At 47.7% G+C, this 21363-nt stretch overlaps 1 protein-coding gene across 2 annotated transcripts in view; it reads right to left on the bottom strand.

The window, feature by feature from the left end:
* ATL2 (atlastin GTPase 2) overlaps window positions 1-17618 on the bottom strand; it is an 837115-nt gene extending 819497 nt beyond the window's left edge. Inside the window, exon 1 of one of the 2 annotated variants that reach the window (XM_086927189.1) lies at window positions 17370-17618. In XM_086927189.1, the coding sequence (XP_086783315.1) occupies window positions 17370-17460 (91 nt within the window). In that variant the 5' untranslated portion in view covers window positions 17461-17618. The remainder of the gene's footprint in view (window positions 1-17369) is intronic. The other variant, XM_086927190.1, reaches the window with a different exon arrangement.
* Window positions 17619-21363: the final 3745 nt, after the last annotated feature.

The following is a 21363-nucleotide window of genomic DNA, read 5'->3' as shown; positions in this document are numbered from 1 at the left end:
GAAGAAGTTGGTCATGGCTGAAAGGTATCTATGGGAGGATATAGGGTTGGAGGATGAAAATCTTAGAGAAAATACTTGCAATACTCGTTTGTTTGGCAACTATATACTATCATACAATTACGCAATTACTGTATTATTTGTTTCAGAGCCAAGGGACAGCCCCTGCTTACCCACTACCAATTGTTGAAGACTAACCGAGTAAAGTAAGCTCTTGCAAATGGGATTTTGAGAGGCATCATAAGGAGAATGTGCTACTGGAATAAACAGTATGAAAACCATGAATGTGCAGGGATGTGGAATTCCTATAGCCCGACGCCCGGGACATATTGCTTGGGGGTCAAGGGCAACAAGTTTTCATGTGTATTCTGTCCTTGGGACAAGTAGGCCCAACCCCCAGGAGCACAAACCCTTTGGATGCTAGTTTGCAGTACCAGATCAGGGAAGGGCACTGTCGACACTTAAAGGTAATATTTGTGCCAATATGTGAATGCTATTCAAACTTATATTGATGGTTCATTATTTGAAAGCCCTTATTATTAGGGTGAAGGCTCCAAGTAAATGTTGTAAACTGACTGCACTTCTGACAGAGGTTCCTGTATGAAAATGTGTACACACGTTTTCAAAGTTTAACAATATGATGCTATGTATAATGCTCCCGGAATGCTCTAATTGGATGCATATATTTATAGAAGCTTAAAAGCAAGATTGAGGATTTTTTGCTTTCACAATAAAATGTTCATTAAAAAAATGAAAGTAAAAATTTTTTTTAAAATAAAATAAAAAATAAATAAATAGCCATACTACTGTAAGATTTCTGGTACTATTTCTTTGCAGCCACCATTTAGCAAAATGTGTTGATCCATGCTTGTATTTTCCAACACAGAGTCAAATAACCCCCCCCCCCCCACTGATACCCCCCCCCCCCCCACTGATGCCCCCCCTCCCTTGAGGGAAGGTTGTCTGAAAAGTCAGCGGATTCGAGTGAACCAGCCCAAGGAGACCACTAAGGTTATAGAATTGGGCAGAGATCCAGGCACTCACCACCGTCCACAGCCCAGGAATCAAAAACTAAAAAAGACCAAGGGAACGAAGCGTGGTCCAGTAGAAAAGTCACCTACAAGCCCTGAAAGTATCTGTCCCGGAATACCACATCTACAGACGGAAACTAGGAGCAGCCGAACATGAAGCCTCATGAACTACGAGGGCCGGAGCACCAAAGCCAGTGGCAAAGCAAAATCCACCGCTATGGAAAACATTAACTGCAGTAGCTCCAGCACATGCCCGCCCCCCCCCCCCCAACCCATAACTCTTAGAATAAGAGTCCCAGACCTAGACCACAGGGCCTTAGTGACTGTCAGTCCAAAGAAGCAAATGACCGGCCATCTAGCTGAGAGAGCAAAGCACTGCAACGCAACCAGCACAGGAAAACAATTCCTGAAAGCAGGTCGGGTGCCATGGCAACGCCCAGGTTTTGCAACAAGCTCTTGCCCAACACAAATGTAGGTTTGCCGCATGCCTGCAAACATAGAACAGGTCAGGTGTAAGAACAAGGAAGCACTGCTCCGACAGATCAAATGCCATACTGAAATCAGGCAGTCGCCTTGCGACTGCAGAGACCAGAAATTGAGCGTGCCCTTTCAGAATATATCAGCAGAGACCCCACATGCAAAGACAGACCAGAGGCACAAAAGAGAAAACTTAACAACCCAGATGCCGTCACAGGCTGCCAAGCAAACCACAGACACTCCTGGTGACCTTGCATGCAACCAAGCTTATACAAATGGTGCACTCAGTCAAACTTGTTGCGATTGCTATGTTCGCCCTTTGTGGCTAAGGGCAGCCTAGACGTCGGTTCCTTACTTGCTGTGGCACTGAATTTAAGCTAGCCTGGCTGATGAGGCGCGATACCCAGAAAACAGTCCAAGGATGCTGGTTTCCAGTCAACGGAGACCTGGCCTGGCAGTTCAGGCTGAACTGCTCCCATGGGGAGCAGGGTCAAGACTGATTTGCATATGGCTGGGTTCAATGGGGGGGGGGGGGGGGGCATAGTGAGCATTAAGAATGATGGATTCGGGAGGAGACTACGTCAGCTAGCAAGATGGCTGCTTAGGCTCCCGGCTCCGCCGACCTCCGTAACCCGCCACGATATCCTGTACATTATCCAGATTTTACGCCTAGTCTCTGTGTGCATGAACTGTTTCGCACTCCGATGGTGAAATCGGAAAACTTTTATCGGCTTGTTTGACGAAATTCCATCGAGTTGAAGTTTGCGGCCTACTCCAGCGGTGAAGCCGGGGCCTGGAGTACTGTCACAGCAGGGCTGTAGTGCAACAACATCGGCAAGGAGAATCGGGCTGGGTCCGGTCGACCGGAGTGGAGGCTTTAATTCAGCCCGAAATTGGCAGCGATCGTTTTCATTGCTCTGCATCGACCGAGGGGTGAGTCAGCTTGCTGCCGGCTGCGGGTGGGGGCCCCGTCCCGCGGACCCGGTTTGCGCCCGCCGGGGTTCGGTGGTTCGGGGTCTCTGGCCTGCGGCCTTAACTGGGTTGACCGTGGCTGCGGACAAACACTGGTCACCCTTCGCATTTGCACGTTCGTGGTCCTGTCGGTCCCCCCCCCCCCCCCGAGGATGCCAGATTCACCCGGGGAGGTGATTGTGACTGATATCGGGCATGAGAATATGGATCGAACGGTGCATGAGCCATCGCTGAGGTCAATACTGGCAGAACTTTGGGCATTTCGCTCACATGTGGATACTTTGTTGAGCAAATTGGACACGTGCCTATCTGAGATGCTCCTGGTGGAACCGGGCCCAGCCTTATTGTTGGAACAGGAATCTACAGCCACTCATACCGCGGCCGTTTGGACTCCGTGCGAGAACACCGTGAGGCAACAAGTATTGGAACAATCGGATGGTGCCTTGGGAGACTGTGTTCCCGATGTCATGGTATTGCTGAACCTTCCACCACCACCGGCTTTGGAGAACGTCAGGCATTCCCCTCCCGGAGACTTGTTTGTGACTTTCCATTCATTTTGTGGTCATCTTCTCCTTTCCTGGTGACGCTACGACTCCTGTACAAGACACATCGAGACTGTTCAACTAGGAGGGAGAGTTAGTCTACGTCTACAGTTCCTGTGGACTCACTGCCTGCCGGTAGCCATGGGCTGCTTTCTGATGACTTCTTCTTTATTGCTTCTTTGTGTGCCTTTGGGTCTCGCTGGGAGGGGTTTGTGTTCTTGTTCGGAAGGGCCAAGGTTAAGATCGACTGGGTCGGGAAGGGTTAGCGTGGCTTTCATAAGTGTTGGACCTGCAACTGTTTGCTTTAAATTGTTGTCTTAAACTTGTCTTTTAGTGTTAGCGGGTGGCTGTTTCAGGCGGAGGCGTCTAAAGGGGGTGGGAGCCCATATGGATATGCCCTCCTCCGTTCTTTCTCCTACCTTTGGGGTTTTAGTTATTAGGGGCGACAGGCACGCTGCTAGTGGGGTCAGGCTGTAGCCATTTGCAGGGTGGGGGGCTGGAGGTTTTTTATTTTGCCTTTTTTATTTTCTATGGCCTTTCTTTCCTTCTCTCTCTTCTTAAAGGATCAGTATAGCTACGAATCATTCAGATTCTTATTGTGTGCTTGTATTTCATGCTTATGCTCTTATGATATCCTGATTCCTGGGCGGGCAGGCTCCGAGTACTGGCGCAATATGGAATGTATTTTGTGTGCTCTTTTGTACCGATCTATATATTCTGGCGCCAATTCTCCATTATAGAGGTTATTACATGCATATCCTGTTTCTTACCCTGTCCCCCGCACTCTGTTTGATTGTATGGCACCTGATCCGCTCTTATAAAATGAAACCTCTGTCTCATCCTGGAACCCTGCTGTGCATTCTAATACAAGTTTTATCCTGAATCGCTGCCGGACCTCTGGGTTGTCGGCTGATGAGCTGTGTTATACTGTGATATCGGAGATTTTAACTTGTCTAGCGGCCAGCCCCCGCGGTTGTAGGCCCATACTTGTATTTTTACTGAATGCTACAATAAAGGTTTTTCAAAAAAAAATGGATTCAACCCAGATCTCTTGACTGGGAGGAAGTGTTTGAAAAGTTTCAGCACTTCGTCTATCAATTTGTTGTGTTTGCCAAGAGAGAATGCAGATCTGCCAACTCACACTGTGCCACCGTTTGTCACACGGTTTCGGCTCCCATCACACGATGGCAGGCAAGGTGAGCTGGAAACCACTGCAGAGAGTGGATTTCTAGCTCACCTTCTGAGGCTGCAAGCAGGCAATTTCCATTAAAGAGTGTACAAACACCCCAGGACATCTCCAGCAGCCTCAACCTTTTGATCTCATTGTTTTCGGTGGAAGGAGGAGGTGAATGGGGCACAAGGCCCACTCGGGAAGCTTGGGCCTAAAGCCCTGCTCCCTCCAAGGCCATGCTCCTGCCTCTAGTGGTGGCTGATGAGATTTGAAAGTGGTGGGCATAAGAGTTTGTGATGAGTGGCTTGTGGCGAGCAAGCGCAGCAAGCCTGACAACCATAATGGGAGTTCAAGGGGGGAGAGGGGTTCTCCCCCATCAAGAAATTTTGAAAAAAAGGAGCAGGCAAATAGTGCATTTTCAAGCATATTTGAGAAAGCATCTTCTTAACCCCCTCCCCCCTTCAAGAGCTACCTTGGGTGGGAGTAGGATCAGTACAGAATACATAAATGTTATAGGTGCATGGGCTTTGTGGCAGGGTTTCTTTTACACTGCTCATTTCTAACAGTTATTTGTCTGCTTCACTTTAGAACACTATTGCATGACCATTGTATTGGTCTATATTAATAATAAGTTGGATTCCAAAGTCATGCCTGCTCTCCATTTTGTTTCTTTTACTAGCCATATCACTAGAGGTTCTCGAGGTTAATAGTTTACAGAAAAGGTGGTCCCAAACCAGAACATGTACAGGAGTAGGTTCTCTATAGCAATCAGTAGTAATTAATTGCCTGAGGTTCTTAGAAGACTCAAGAGAGTGGGCCTAATGCTAAAAAGGCCAAAATGAGATCATTGAAGCAGTGATACCTTCTTTAGTAAGGGGGCCGACGCTGCACATGCAAAAGAATGTAGTCAAGTCAAGGTAACAAAAACAATGCCTGGATCATATCCTAGTGCTTGCTAGTTGTAAACAGAAACCTATTTCATGGAGCAGTCTACAATTTGAACAAAACTGAAGCAGGGAGATTGTTGATGAATTGACAAGGGTAGTAAAGAAACCAAACACAGAAAAAGTTAATGCGGGAAAACATAATTCAACTTTCGATCATAATTATGTTGATCTGTGCAATGCAAAACTACAGTAAAATGTAGACAGACCGATTACATTTACAATGTGCTTCATCTCAACATGTAGGCAGCATCAATCAGATTGCATGAACCCTCCATTATCAGCAGGCACTTAGCATGCATTAGGGCTCGACTCCCGGAAGGAGTACATTTTGCACTCAAACTAGCCATTCCACTTTGAGAAAGAAATGTAAAATCTTAAAAGATCAAACAGGACAAATGCTGGGAGAATTTAATGAAGATTTAAAATCTTACCACACCCACGTTATGAAGTTCTAAACGCTTACATTTGTCTTGCTCTATTTTTAGACATCCACTGCACACCTGCATCGTACACATCACTCAAGAGCTTGATTCCGCCACTGCAGCTACATTTATAAAGCACACTCAAGATTTTTTTTCAATCTGGTTGTATGCTAACAGAAAGTAGGTCAGAGTAAATGAAGAGCCACAGGCTCACCAATGAAATTAGAGCAAGGAACTGCCAGAACAATGCTGCCTCGTCGTGTATCAGATTCCAAGAACCTCACGTTCAAGGGATGAATCTGGAGCAGTAGCAATACAACTTAAACTCCAAGATCAAGATAATATAGTGGTCCAGCCATGAAATCCACGAATGCTCTACACTTCAAATGACAGGTATACCGTAAAGTAACATGTTTCTTTTATGGACAAACCCTGTTTAACAGTAATGCACTTGCGGTCCAACAAATATAAACAATTTTCATCCAAAAATCGCCACAGATTAAAAAAATTCAAGAGCAACTAGATCTACAAACTAGGTATTAAGCACAAAATGCCATATGCAGACAGTTTAGATTATCTTGGGGATGGTCTGAAAAGCAGCCACTATTAAGAAAATGTGATTAAACCTGGTTTGGTTTAAAACTGTATCCACACCCTTTTCCTCAAACTGTCTGTTAACTACAAAAGGCTGAAAATTAAGGTACTGAAGGAAGTTAAACGGCAAGGCAATAGCAACCCATGGAACTTCCTAAGAGATTCGACAGATGGCCAAAGTCCAACACCAGCGAAGTAGAAAAATCAAACTATTTCAAACTTTTACTGCACATGACCTCAAAAAAGGAATCGAAATTTGCCTAGCTTACGTAACGGTAAGTTTCAATTCTATTAAGGACACGGAGGCGAGGATTATGCTATATCTTCCTTCGCTTTATTAACATAAAGAAACCACAGCAGCTTAGGAAAAGATATAATAAGAACAAAAAATGCTTTAAACATAAAGCATTGACGTAATGTTCAACAAAAAATCAACAACAACTCCCAAGAGTCTCTTTGTTATAATCATAGTCCACAGTCCTTTGTCACTGTTCATCATCCCTATATACCCGGACTTCCCATCATCTTCCTCCTCTTTCTTCGCGCAGATCACGCTAAGCCTCATTGGTCCTGTTTAGCACCGTCGTTGCCTGCCAAAAAAGGAACAGCATCAGCGAGGTGGCCCAGGAAAAGGTTACAACAAGGCGAGGAGCATTCAGTGAACAACACAGTACAGACAACGTAAAGGAAAACGCTTTACTTACTGCCATACGGGTGGGTAGAGACACCACCGTAGTCCGGGTGGGATAATCCTCGCCTCCGTGTCCTTAATAGAATTGAAACTTACCGTTACGTAAGCTAGGCAAATTTCGATTCTATGTCAGGACCGGAGGCTTCAGATTATGCTAGTTTAAAGCTTACTTACCACCAACTGAGCTAAATCCACCACCGGCTTAAAATAAAACCTCTTGAAGGTGGAATCCGAGGACCAGTCCGCCGCTCGCATAAGGTCCTCCAGACGAGCACCCACCGAGAATGCCTTAGAGGCCATGGCCCCCCTGGCGGAGTGTGCTCCAAAGAGAGAAGTATTGATGCCCGCTTCTTGCATGACCCAACGCACCCACCTAGCGATAGTGGGGGAGGAGACAGCTTTGTGTGGCTTCCGCAGGGCAATCAACAACTGACGCTCGCCCGGAGGGCGAAGATCTAATGTCAGGTCCTCATATGCTTTGAGGCATTGCACAACACACAACTTAGGAGTGTCAGTAAAGGCTGGATAAGAAATGGAACGCGACGACGTCTTAGTGCGTCGACCCACCGTAAAAGTAACCCCCTCCGGGGAAAAAATGCGTGCAGAAACATCCAGCGCGCGCACGTCCGAGACGCGCCTACAAGAGACCAGACATCATAACATGGCTAATTTCGCCGAAAGCTCCTTCAGAGACAGATAAGAATTCGCTGGCCACGATAGGAACAGGTTCAGGACCAAATTGACGTCCCAAAGGACGGAGTACCTGGGCTCTGGCGGCAGCGCGAGGCGAACCGCTCGCAGAAGCCGGCACACAAAAGGGTGTTCCCCTACCGGATGGCCATCGATGTTATCATGGCCCGCAGAAATCGCCGACCGGATAGCATTGATCGTTCTATACGCCAAACCCTTGTCGGCCAAATGAGCCAGGAAATTCAGCACGGGAACAAGGCCGGCGACCATGGGATCCAAATCCCTTCGTAAACACCAACGCATCCACTTAAGCCAAGCGGATCTGTAACGCTTCGTCGTACTATCGGCCCATGCTTTGGAGAGCAAGTGCTCAGCCGACCCCGAAAGGCCCGGGAGCGTCCAGCGTCTCCTGAGAGCCTCCACGCCACGAGGCGGAGAGTGTTCTGCATGACGAGAGGGTGAGGTTCCCGATCCGGGCTCGTCAGGAGCAGAGGAAACAGGGGGAGTAGGATTGGAAAATCCCAGGAAAGTTCCAGAAGAACCGGAAACCACACTTGAGACCTCCACAGCGGTGTAACCAACACCAGGTCCGCACCCTGGCGGCGTATTTGAGCCGCCGTTCGCATGATCATGGAGAACGGGGGAAACGCAAACGGCTGTTCCCGACTCCAATCCTGCAAGAACGCGTCCGTGGCCTCCGCCAGAGGGTCCGGCCTCCAGCTGTAAAACCGCGGCAGCTGGTGGTCGAGACGGGACGCGAAGAGGTCCACCGAGAAGGGGCCCCAAAGGGAGTGTAGCCACCGGAAGACTCCCGGATCCAGTTTCCACTGGCTGGCATCCCTGAGATGTCGAGAGTGCCAATCCGCTACCTGATTGGACTGGCCTGGCAGATACTCCGCCGTCACCGCAATGTGACGAGACAGGCAATAATCCCAGAAGTCCTTCGCTAAATCCGCCAAGGCGCGGGACCGAGGACCTCCCAGGTGGTTCACATATCGGACCGCCGAAACATTGTCCATCCGGAGCAGGACACAAGCCTTGACCGAATCCTTGGTCCAACAGCGAACCGCGAAGGAGCCCGCAAGGAGCTCCAAACAATTGATATGCAATTGTTGTTCTTCTGACGACCAGGCGCCGCCGGTGGAAAAATCCCCGCACCGGGCGCCCCAGCCCGACCTGCTGGCGTCGGACTCTATAATTAAGTCCGGAGCCGACCCGAAGATCGCTCGCCCATTCCATGCCTCCATGTGAGACAGCCACCATGACATCTCCTCCTTCACTTCGTCCGTGAGGGGAACCCACTGATCGTAACACATCCCACGGCGCAAATGCTGCGCTTTCAGGCGCTGAAGAGCCCTGTAGTGCAGCGGGCCCGGGAAAATCGCCTGGATGGAGGACGACAGAAGACCCACCACCTTGGCGACATGGCGCAGTGACGTCCGATCCCTCGCGATCGTCTGCCGAAGCAGGTGCCGTATCTTTGCGACCTTCCGGCTCGGTAGGCTCAAGACCGCCTGCACCGAGTCCACCACGAAACCTAAAAAGGTGATCTGCTGAGTGGGAACCAAGACCGACTTGGAGCCGTTGACAACGAATCCCAGTCTCTGAAGCAGGCCGACCGCTTGACGCAGTTGTCCTGCCAGCACCTCCGGGCACTGCCCCATGAGGAGGATGTCGTCTAAGTAAACTATCATACGGACCCCCTGGCTTCTGAGAAACTCCACCACCGGGTGAAGGACCTTCGTGAAGCACCACGGGGCCGAAGAAAGGCCGAACGGCAGGGCGGTGAATTCGAACACCTGGCCGTCCCACAGGAATTGTAGGAAGCGACGATGAGGGGGGTGGATGGGAACGACCAAGTAGGCATCCTTGAGATCCAGTCGCACCATCCAATCCCGAGGGAGGAGCACGTCCCGAAGGAGGTGGATCCCCTCCATCTTGAAGTGACGGTAGACCAACCACCCATTGAATTCCTTGAGGTTGATCACAGGCCTCTTGCCCCCATCCGTCTTGTCTACCAAGAAGACGTTGCTGAGGAACCCATGCGGGTGGCGCGTTGATAGGCGGATGGCTCCCTTGCGCAGCAAGTCCGAGACCTCCCCGTCTATCAAGCGCGCGTCGGAATCTGAGAAAACCATTGGGCGCGGGGGCCTCACCTGAGTTGGCTGGTCGTGAAACTCTATATGGAAACCTCTCACAGTTTGCAAAACCCAAGCATCGGCAGTGAGCAACTCCCACTCCCCGTAAAAGCTTGCCAGCCGCCCCCCAATCGGAACTTGATCCAAGCAAAGTACACTTACCGGGGGCATTACCTTGTCCGGACTTCTTTTGGAATCCTCTTCCACCATAGCGTTGTCCCCTTGTGGGGTAGAAATTGGTGTAGTTGGCCGAGGTCTGGTACTGACCTCTTCCGGAGCCTTGTCCACGGTTGTTGGTCTGCTGACCACGGCCGATCGCGCGGCCCCTGCCGCGACCGGCCCCTCCAGAAAAACGCTGGTGAAACACCCTCTTGATGCTGGACTGGGCCTTGTCCAGCGACGTGAACGTGTTCACGAACTTTCCAAGCTCGCGGATGAAAGGTTCACCGAAGAGGCCACCCTGGGCCACTGCACCTGCCTCCGACGAGGCCAGGTCCCCCAGCTTCGGGTCCAGTTTAATAAGGAGCGACCGCCGCCGCTCCGTGGACAGGGCACAGTTGGCGTTGCCCAAGAAGACGATCACCCTCTGGGCCCAGTTGGAGAGCACCTCCGGTGAAATGGCGGTGCCATTCGCTCGAGCCTCCTCCGCCATATCGAGGATCTTCGTGGCGGGCCCGACCGCATCCAACAGCTTGTCCTGGCAGGCCCGCCAGGACCGATCGATCCCCTTCCTGGGGTCCTTCATGAATTTCGCCAGGAAGGTGGCCATTTTGGGGTCCAACTCTGGGGTCATAGCCACCTTCCCCTCCAAAGTAGGCCGAGGGCATTCCCCGCGCAGGCAACCCCTCGCCTCCTTCTCCAGGGGCTTGCGCAGCCGGCCCGCGACAAACTTCGCCACCGTCTCCCCCGGGGCCCAGGCCGCGGATCGGGGGTGGACGATCTCGTCCGGGTCCAGCATGCCCGACTCATCTCGGGGCATCTCCTTTCCCGAAGGCGCCGGGAGCCAAGACCGGGTCGACTCCCCTTCGTCATCCGTGTCCGGAGAGTCGTAGATCGGGGAAGCGGGCGCCGTTGACAGACCGCCCGAAGTGCCAGGGTCCACCAAGGGCGTCGGAGGCACCGCCGTCGCCTTGGCCAGGAAGGCGTCACGAAGACGCTCGAAGGCGCCCTTATCCACGCCTTGGGCCTCCGATGAAGGTCCCTCACCCCGGGGTCTCTTCGGAGCGGGCGGCAACCCGCCGGACGTCCCCGGGAGCTCGGGGGGCAGCGGCACCTGCGCCGCTGCCAGCTTGGCACACTCCTCTACGATGCGGGCCGAAAGGCGGTCCTCCATGGGCCCTACCACCTCCGTCACACAACGATAGATGGAGCTGTCCACTGCCTGATAAAACTCATCATCCTGCAGATAGGGGCAGGCCTCCTCATCATACTCCCCTTCCATGTCGGAACCAAGGGCAAATGCGGGGCACCCAAGAGGGCGGCAACCGAGAAAGTTCTCGAATGTGGGCAGGCCCAGCGGCTGCGATCACGTTTTGGGCCAGCTGACGTGGCAGGTGGGCTGCACCAACCCCCAAGCGCGCAGACCCTCCTCGCCGGGACCGGGTCTACGTACCCCTCAAGCGCGCTAGGCCACACACGAATAAAGAGGTGCACAGATCTCGCCCGAAGGCGATTCACGCGGTCAAACCGCCATACAGACCCCAAAGGGCGTCAATTTGTGAAGTACAGACCCGGAGCACCAGGTGTCAGAGGGGTACGCGAGGGTCGGCCCCTGCGCAAGCAGACCCCACGGCGTGGCTCCTCGCACCGCGGAGGCGCGCCGGAGGGTCGGCGAGGCGACAGGCCGCCCCCTTGCGGTCTATGTACACACCGCACACAAGTGGGAAAAAAGTCGCGTAGGAACGGCAGAACGTTCCCGCAACTAGGGGACTCTGAAAGGAAATAAACCATGCAAGGAGTCCCCAAAGACCGCAAGACACAAGTACAATACAAGAAGACAAATAGAAAAGCACTTATCTGGCTGCGGGAGCAGCGAAGAAAGAGGAGGAAGATGATGGGAAGTCCGGTTATATAGGGATGATGAACAGTGACAAAGGACTGTGGACTATGATTATAACAAAGAGACTCTTGGGAGTTGTTGTTGATTTTTTGTTGAACATTACGTCAATGCTTTATGTTTAAAGCATTTTTTGTTCTTATTATATCTTTTCCTAAGCTGCTGTGGTTTCTTTATGTTAATAAAGCGAAGGAAGATATAGCATAATCTGAAGCCTCCGGTCCTGACATAGAATCATTAATGACTATTGCTATGCATCCATGAAGTAATTTGTAGCAAACACGGGGCATGCTATTTGGCCTTCTATGAAACAGTCGATCATGGCTGGAGCGACATCACGCTCCTTTATCAGACTCACAGCCGAGATATTTAATTTTTTTTCTTTTTATTGTCAAATTAATCCATTGGTCTGAACACTTTCAATCCTGTTTTACACAGTCACATGTTCGACTGTAAATGTATTTTACACTCTTCGAATGTTGCAGATTGCCAATCCAAGCCTTTCTAGTCGAACATGACGAATACATTTAAAACATCCTCAATAGTATATCCAATGCATTTCTGGCATTTCTTTGCCCATTATCAGGGATTCACTACAAAAAGCTTTTTAAAAAACAGTGTTAAATCATGAGACCCAACACCCAAGTCATAACACTCATTTCAGTGTATATCCAAGTTATATAAATGCCTTGTTTTTCTACTCGCCCATATTTAAAGATTTCCCTCTAATCACATGACTGTATCAGAAACTATATCCAAATGGACTTCTCCCAGCCCACATGACACTTCCAACGGACATCGCTACTAGATTTTCCCATCTTTCATACAACACTGCTCTTCAATCAAATACTTTCCTTGTACTTACTTTTACTAATCTTCCCGCCACACTTCCTGCCTTCCTTTTCTCAGTACGCAGATCTCCTGCTCTGTACCTCCCATTCTTTTCACTACGTTAACCATCTTTCCTCCTTCTTATTCCACCAATCATCTTTCTTCCTACATCTTTCTTCCTACTACCTCCAGAATGCCTCCCCACACTTTTATAATGCATTAATGTTTATGTAGATGTTAAATCATGCTTCTAATATATAAATGAAATGAGTGTTAAAAAATAAAATAAAAAATTGTAGTGAATCCCTGATAAAAGGCGAAGACATGCCTGAAATGCATTGGATATACTATCAAGGATGTTTTAAATGTATTTGTCGTGTTGCAGTAGAAAGGCTTGGATCGGCAAGCTGCAACATTTGAAGAGTGAAAAATACATTTACCGTCGAACATGTGATTGTGTAAAACAGGATTGAAAGTGTTCAGACCAAAAGCATGAATTTGAAGAAAAAAACACTGGAAAAATCAAGTTACATTTCATTGAAGGATCTCGCCTGTGTGTACAATAAAGGAGCATAATGCGATGTAGCTCCAGCCATGATCGATTTTTCATTTTGATTGGTTAAAAGGCAAAACCACAATATATCTGGGCTGCACGCAAATGGATAAAAGCAAAAAGACGCTCACGATAAACTGGAAAATATATGTTGTGCATTTTGTCACTCTTTTATGTAATTCTTCTATGAAACAGGAAAACATCAATGATTTAGAGTCAAAAGTGCAAAGTGATTTTTGAATTGAGTAGGCCAGATATCAGTAATGAAGAGCATGCTCCCTGGCACAACTTTCAATTTGAGGTCTAAAATCCCCCATTCTATTTACAAAATAGGGTCATGGCTGATTAAAGTGAAGAAGGCAGTTGGAATGAAAATTTGAGTTCTGTGAAAATCAGATTACGATTTCTTAATCTTAAAAGTTAGTTTTAAGGATAAAGCTGTTTTCTATTTTAAGTTTTATTTTTAAAATACCTACAGTTGAATTTACACCAAATTAAGCAGTTCTTCCTGAGCCCAAAAAGTGACATCCTGCTGACGTTTACAGTGGACGATTCAGTGTTTTTTGCAATTCTTGTTACACAAATTTTCTAATGAGTTCAACAGGAGGAACTTTTTCACCCTATCTGTAACTCCCCATTTCACTACTATGCATCAAGGTTTTCAGTACTAAAATAGTTGTACACATCGGGCAAACTATCTGAGAGGAATAGTGTTTTTGGTTTGCCCTATGTGTACAACTATTTTAGTACTGAAAACCTTGACGATATAGATACACACACACACACACACACACACTCCCAGTTGCCACTGGGTAGTTATAGTTAGGTTAGCTGTTCCATAGGGCAACATTATGTGTCGCTAATAACAATGGCCCTGTTTGGAAAATCTCCACGAAACTTTTCAAAGAGGTGTTATGTTTTTGATTAGCTTGTGCGTGTAAAGTTTCAGGATCAGCCATCTAGCAGGGCCAAGGGAGGGGGGGGGGGGGGGGGGGGGGGGGAGGGAGAAAGAAGTGTCCCAAAACACCCAAGCATTTTCCATGTAGTTCTTTAAGAAGAGCTACAGATAAAACTGAGAAATGAATTTAAAAAATAATTATATACCTGGACAGTAGGGTCCGTCAGAGGCTTTAGAGACCCTCGCAAGAGTACCAATTTAAAAACAGATAGGCCTTCAGAGCTTTTTTCCCCTTTGGACATCTTTCTCCTGAGGAAGTCAGACTCCAAGGGAGTGAGCGCTCCGATTGGCTGCCAGCTACATTTGAAAAATTTTGCTGGCAGCTATTACAGGACTCTGGAACTTACTGCCCTTGTCCTGAGATAAAAATAAAAAGTAAGATAAGGGGGCAGGGTAGGGATACATTAATGCCCTGGGCAGCCCAGCCGGGCTGAAATCTGCAAATAAGGAGAGGGGGGCCGAACAACCCCCTCCCCAAATCTCCACAGGCACTGTGGGCCCCATCCCATGGGCCGAAATTATTTAGCAAAAAAAAAAAAATGGGGTTGGGGTGGGAGGGGGTGTACAGCTCCCCTCCTTGAGCAATTATGGCCCCAGAGACCCAGCACTTATGCTATGTCCCAGGTAACCCACCCCCGGTAGGGGTTTCCCTACCCGCAACTGTAAGGCAAGGAAACCTGTGTTAGCTCCCGCTTGGCAGGAGTATCTTTTAAATCTCCTGCCAAGCTGGAGCAAACACACAAATTCTGCTCCAGGCCAGTAAGAGCTTTGAAAATGGTCCTGCTGTCTGGGAACAGGCTTTTGATCCGTTTCCCTGCCCGCAGCCATGTTGGTAGAGAAACAGATCAAAATGTTGCTACCGCCCAGAGGAAGCTGCATAAGTCGCTGCTCTCGCCACCAGGGAGGAATGCAAGCTCCCACTACATGTGAGACGCTGTCAGGTCCTGCAGAGGCTCCCCTAGTAGCCCTCAACAAGCACGGTGGGTGCCCTAGGTGTGCACCCATTTTTCATAGTGCAGCACCAGGGGGTGGGGTCCCCTTGGCATATATTGTCTTGCGGGAAGGGGGGGGGGGTGCCCCTCTCTCCCTTATATTATTACAGGTAGCCCTGGAGAATGGGGTCCCCGGGCCTAAGAAGGATCAGGGAGTGGGGCCATGCAGCCCTTTCCAGTTCTCTAATAAAAATTCACAAAAAAGGTCGTAGGGATGGGCTCACCAGTACCTAATAAGGCTCCCAGTCTTGGGCACGTGGTCCCCTCCCCTTTACTTACATTTTTTTTTTTAAAGTCGTGGCCAACCACCCACCACATGCCAGTTGTAGTTAGTAGAGATAACTATAATAAATCGCCTCTGCCATGCACTGCTTATAATCTCACATATTGCATTACTCATGACATGTTCTCCATCATTTATGACATCACTGATGAGCTCTCAAATAACACTGATGACATTACATCATCCAAGCTTCTTTTGTAGACATTGCTCTTTAAACAGGTATAGCATTACAGCTATGAAAGTAAGTGCAAAATACCTCAGAATAATGTGAACTGTCATTACTACTATCATACATACAACCACCATAGGTAAAGCAAGCTTGTTATGTACAACATTGACCCCATACTACACTCTTCATGGGTAGCCATGTTCACAATGACTATGAACCCCAGATGTAACAGTAACCTGTCCCGCAAATAATGTTCAATCTGTATACAACTGTTCAGGGAAAACAAAGTTACTCTAGATGATGAAGCCCTGTTACATAACTAATGTCCTACTACAGACAGTCTTGACCTGTATCAAACCGTTGACTGTCACTGTACCTACATTGAGAAACGAAACGGAGGAAAGTAGAAAAGTGGGTAATGTCAACACGGTTTACTCTATGGAGAGAGTTTACACAAGTCAACTGTCACTTACACAGTTACTCTTCAATACAAAGATTTATAACATGCCCAATACCTTTACAACCTATAATGGATTAGGAACACATGTGTTTTGTAAACACTTGTGCCCACTAGCTAAACACAAATTGTACAAAATTTGGTAGAAAAGTTATATGGTAGTTACCTGCAACTATGTAAACTACATAACAATCGTGCACACTCATTGGATGAGGTCACCAGTAATTTCATAGAAAATGTCATGAGTAATGTAATATGTGAGGTCATAAGTACTACATGTGGGAGGACACGTTAAAGTTAGCTCTGCTAACTATAAATGAATTCTTTTTTTTTTTTTACTTCATAACGTTGACCTCACGGATATATTTACCTAACCATAATATTAGTTTAACCTTTGTTTTTTCAGATATATATATATATATATATCTGAAAAAACAAAGGTTAAACTAATATTATGGTTAGGTAAATATATCCGTGACGTCAACGTTATGAAGTGTGTGTGTGTATATATATATATATACATACACACACACACACACACACACACACACACACTTATAACGCTGGTCTACGTCATTCTAAATACTTTCCAAAAATGGTAGAAGTATTAAACATGAGCATATTTCATACTTTTAAACCATAATGGTTTTCCCCCACTATACCACACTTTTCCTACATATGTTTGCTTTAATAATCAATAACCTGCATCATTTAGTTACTAACTATAAAATACATATTCCTCAACATATGGCCAAGAATCGGACATGACTTCATGGGATCTGCTTCCCATTGCAGTGCCTGGAAGAGCACAGATGTTTAACAATACACGTTTAAATCAACAAGCATTTAAATAACACCCGAGACACTACTAAAGCTAATCTGGCCTGTATTTTTATAGAGTGCAAAACCAGGTAAGAAACCTTGGCATCATCCACTGTTCCTCCAATCCAACCAAGAGGAAATCCTCCATTCTATATTAACGAATTGGAGCAAGGAGACAGGTGTTACATGACAGGCGTCAGAAGCGAAAAGCACAGGACGGCATCGAGAAGTCAACTGACAGTTGCTGCCCGTGGGGGTCAGGGCAGCACCGAAAGGAGAGGGCGGAGAAGCGCGGGCTAAATGACAGGTGGAAGAATGAACGCGTTAAAAAAGAGGGGGCGCGAGGTAGCAGACAGGTGTGAGCGCGAGGTCCTCACACGCGCGCGCTCTCACTCACCTTCTTATTGACGGACAGTGCTCTAGCACTAACCTTAGGTGCTAAATGTTCAGGAGCGCGCACACTGCGTTCCGTCCGGAGGGGCATCAAAAAAACCACAGTGCCCTCGCATCTGGGGCAGACACTGATCCCCTTCAATGGTAAGGCGATAGTCGCACCCTTAGCAAGGGAAATCTCACCTTCAGGCTGATATTCGTCCATCAAATGATTGGCCTGGACACCCTGGCGGCCAGATCCCGAGCGGTGTCTCAGCGCGCTGCCCTCCGCCATCTTGCTTTTTTCTGTTTTAAAATTAAACTCCTCACACTGACGTCAGAAGTAGGCCGTCCCCTGCTCCCTGAGCCTTACGGAGCGCCGCACTGCTGCCGCCGCTGTTTCAAGTCGCCGGGTCCAGTCGCCCGCCGGCTCCAACACCTTCACCTTGACCTGACGGTGGCCGCGCGGGAACGTGTAGTAGAAGCCGGGTGGAGGGGAAGAGAGAACAGAGGCACCCTAATTCTGACTCATTTGGGTGTGAAGTTTGAATTCGGAATGCCGTCTCGCGCCTTACCAATCTGGAAAGTCCGGTGATTGCATTTAAAGCAGCTTCACACCTGGAATCCATTTTTATTATTTGTTATGGGTATGATCTGAGTCCAAAAGCCGTCCATTTGGACAATGAGAGCCCGTGGACCAGGCAATCGCAAAGATCAAGGGCAAATAAAGTATGGGGTGATGGGCCGTAAACTAGTGCATAGCCCACATAACCAAGCTCTGCTTTCAAATACACCAGAGGCACAGTGATTTGTTTTCGGTCGAACAAAAAGAATATTTAACCATAAATGGCAATATTACTATTTAAGGCGACGGAGTTAGTGACTTGGAAGAAAGCATAAGAAGAATATTGATTACTCGTATAACAATCTGTATTAGTATCACGTCTACATATATTTTGAACTCCTTTCTACATGACTGCATTTAATGGTGTTTGAGTTTAAAAAATAACAATCACTGGCAAAATGTTATATTCAGACCGTGAATTGTACTCATAAATTGTGTTTATATAGCGCTTACTACCACCGTCGAGGCGTTGAAGAGCTCCGCGGCGAGTAGCAAGCTACCCCGGAACTCAAGTTTAAGAGTTTAATAGTAGATTAGGAAAGTGTTTTGTTCTATAGTTCCGTGTGCATTATTTGTGTTAGAGTTGTACTCTTGATTTCTTGAGTGTCAGTGGAGTTCAGAGTAGGGATAGAATGATGGAAATGGATTTGAAATGGGAAGTAGTAAGCTGCTTTTTTTTGTATGTAGTGGTCATGTGTGCCCGTTAGTTGGGCGGCATGGCTAACAAGCTTTGGCATAGCCAATAGGTCTCGCATTTGGGACCTTATAAGTGTTTAGCCATGCAACAGTTGGTGTTGTTGCACCAAGGATATTCTGCTGCATAACTAAATACTTATGGGGTCCAAAAAGCGAGACCTATTGGCTATGCCAATGCTTGTTTGTTTTTTGTTGCTGATTTGTTTAAGTTGCCAGATCTAAAATAGCTGGACATGGTTTTGTTACCAGTTCTTTGCATCAAATGAACTTGTTTTCATTGCTCTGAATGTTGTTTCCATTCTGGTTGTAGGAAGCAGTCACTCCCGGGGTGTGGGGGCTGCCTAGCTGAGCGCATGCGCCGAACTTTGCAAATTAGAAAAAGCCTATTGCAGGCGCAATTTACAAGTGTGGAGTGAGTGAGCCCCAGGCAGCATGACTCACTCACACAGGAGTTCATGCACTACACCTGCATACTCAGCATGGTTTAAGGAAACTCAACCCACTCCCTCCCAGGCATCGAACACATATTTACTAAGAAACTCTGAGAAGAGCCTGCCTGCTGCACGGACGGCTGGTGGTGTGTGTGCCTAGTGAAAGCTGCACTGACGGCTGGTGGTGTGTGTGCCTGGTGAAAGTGTGCACTGACGGCTGGTGGTGTGTGTGCCTAGTGGTAGCGTGCCCTGATGGTTGGTGGTGTGTGTGCCCGGTGGGAGCGTGCACTGACGACTGGTGGTGTGTGTGCCCCGTGGAAGCGTGCACTGAGGGCTGATGGTGTGTGTACCCGGTGAAAGCGTGCACCGACGGCTGGTGGTGTGTGTGTGCCTGGTGAAAGAGTGCACCGACGGTTGGTGGTGTGTGTGCCCGGTGGAAGCATGCTCCGATGGCTAGTGATGTGTGTGCCCGGTGGAAGCGTGCACCGACGGCTGGTGGTGTGTGTGCCCGGTGGAAGCGTGCACTGACTGCTGGTGGTGTGTATGCCAGGTGGAAGCGTGCACTGACAGCTGTTGGTGGGTGTGTGCCTGGTGGAAGCGTGCACTGACGGCTGGTGGTGTGTATGCCCAGTATAAGCGTGCACTGACGGCCGGTGGTGTGTGTGTGCCTGGTGGAAGCATGCACTGACCGCTGGTGGTGTGTGTGCCTGGTGGAAGCGTGCATTGACGGCTGGTGGTGTGTGTGCCTGGTGGAAGCGTGCACTAACGGCTGGTGGTGTGTGCCTGGTGGAAGCGTGCACTGAGGGCTGGTGGTGTGTGTGCTTGGTGAAAGCGTGTACTGATGGCTGATGGTGTGTGTGCCTGGTGGAAGCAGGAGCATTCACAGCAATAGAAGAAACAAATGAAACTGACAGAGAGAAGGGGAGATGGGAGGGGGGAGTGCGAGAAGATGAGCATTCACAGCTATAGAAGACACAAATGAAACTGACGAAGAGGGAGGGGGAGAAGGGAGGGGGGAGTGTGAGCAGAGGAGCATGATTCACAGAGATAGAAGACACAAATTAAGCTGACCAGGAGGGAGGGGGTCGTGCAAGCAGAGGAGCCTGATTACAGCAATAAAAACACAGATGGCAGCTGTGCACGTGCACAAGCTCTTGAACGCAAGCTGGAGGCCAGCAAAAGCCTCTGGTGGCACTTTTGAAAGCAACTTCCTAAATGTCTCGAATAGAAGCGCATGCGCTGTCTCAGGCGAGACCTAAAAAGGAGGCAGATGTTTGAGGTATGTTTGGGAGATTATAGTAGGAAGAAAGGTTTGGGATAAGTCAGGTCAGGGAGAGGAGTGATTGGTCAATTATTGAAGGGATGTTTTTTTATTAGAGCAAAATAAAATGAAATTAACACACACACACACATATATATATATATATATATATATATATATATATATATATATATAAGAATTCCCAACCCGTCAATGGATGACAGGCTACGGCAGGGTGCAGACCTCAGAACGCCACATCAAACAGTCAGAGAAGCTCACAAACGATCCAACTCGAGTGAGTATGCAGGAATCAAAACGTTTTATTACACAATGACGCGTTTCGCTCCGCAAGGGAGCTTGTTCACATACAAGCACTCAGGAAAAAATGAAAGTATATATACACAACACAGGGAGGGGCTTAATTGGGGGAACACGCCCAGACAAGAAAAATAGAAGAACAGTGCAAAAAAATTTAAAAATACAGCGACATGAGCAGTGAAATTCGAACATGAAAAATTAAATGATAAGGCATTAATCATTGCTGGGTATCACTAAGATGATAGTGGCAAAATGAACAACTAATAGCAATTTGTGGTAATAGGTGTAAATACAAAGATCTGACACGTTGTAGTTTAAAAACATGTAAACAATGACATTGGCAAAAATAGCTCAAAAAACAGAATTATTATTAGTCAAATGCTGGAGTAATAGCACAGAAACAAGCAAACTGCAAGTATAATGGCATAGTGCCAGAATCTGTGTTGTGTGCCGAAAAAAACCAGAAGGAGCATATACGCGCCAGCAACATAAAATAAACAACACGTGTCAGATACATCAGGACATAGTGTCTGAATGAAAATACCCACATCACTGTCACAAATTAAAGGGCTGCCACATCAGCTAGAAGAAACAACAATAATCCGAGTCATGTAATGCAAAAGAAGTGCTAAACACAAAATACATTTGTATAAAAAATAACCGTAAAGTTGATGTGAAAGTAGAAATGAAAACAAAAGGCCCAACCGAAAAATGTGTGAAATAGTAAAAAAAAAGTCCAGAGAAAGGCAAGGGAAAATTAAATGCGAGAAAAAGGGATAGGTACTGGAAAAAGCAAGGGTTAAAATAACACCGATGCTTGGAAGGAAAATTCCATAGATCAGATGCTGAAAGCATCAGAGCAGATAA

The sequence above is a fragment of the Lissotriton vulgaris genome, chromosome 6 (assembly GCF_964263255.1).
Source record: "Lissotriton vulgaris chromosome 6, aLisVul1.2, whole genome shotgun sequence".
Taxonomy (NCBI): domain Eukaryota; kingdom Metazoa; phylum Chordata; class Amphibia; order Caudata; family Salamandridae; genus Lissotriton; species Lissotriton vulgaris.
Note: the sequence above shows the minus strand (reverse complement) of the source record. Positions and strands in the feature narration are given on the sequence as shown.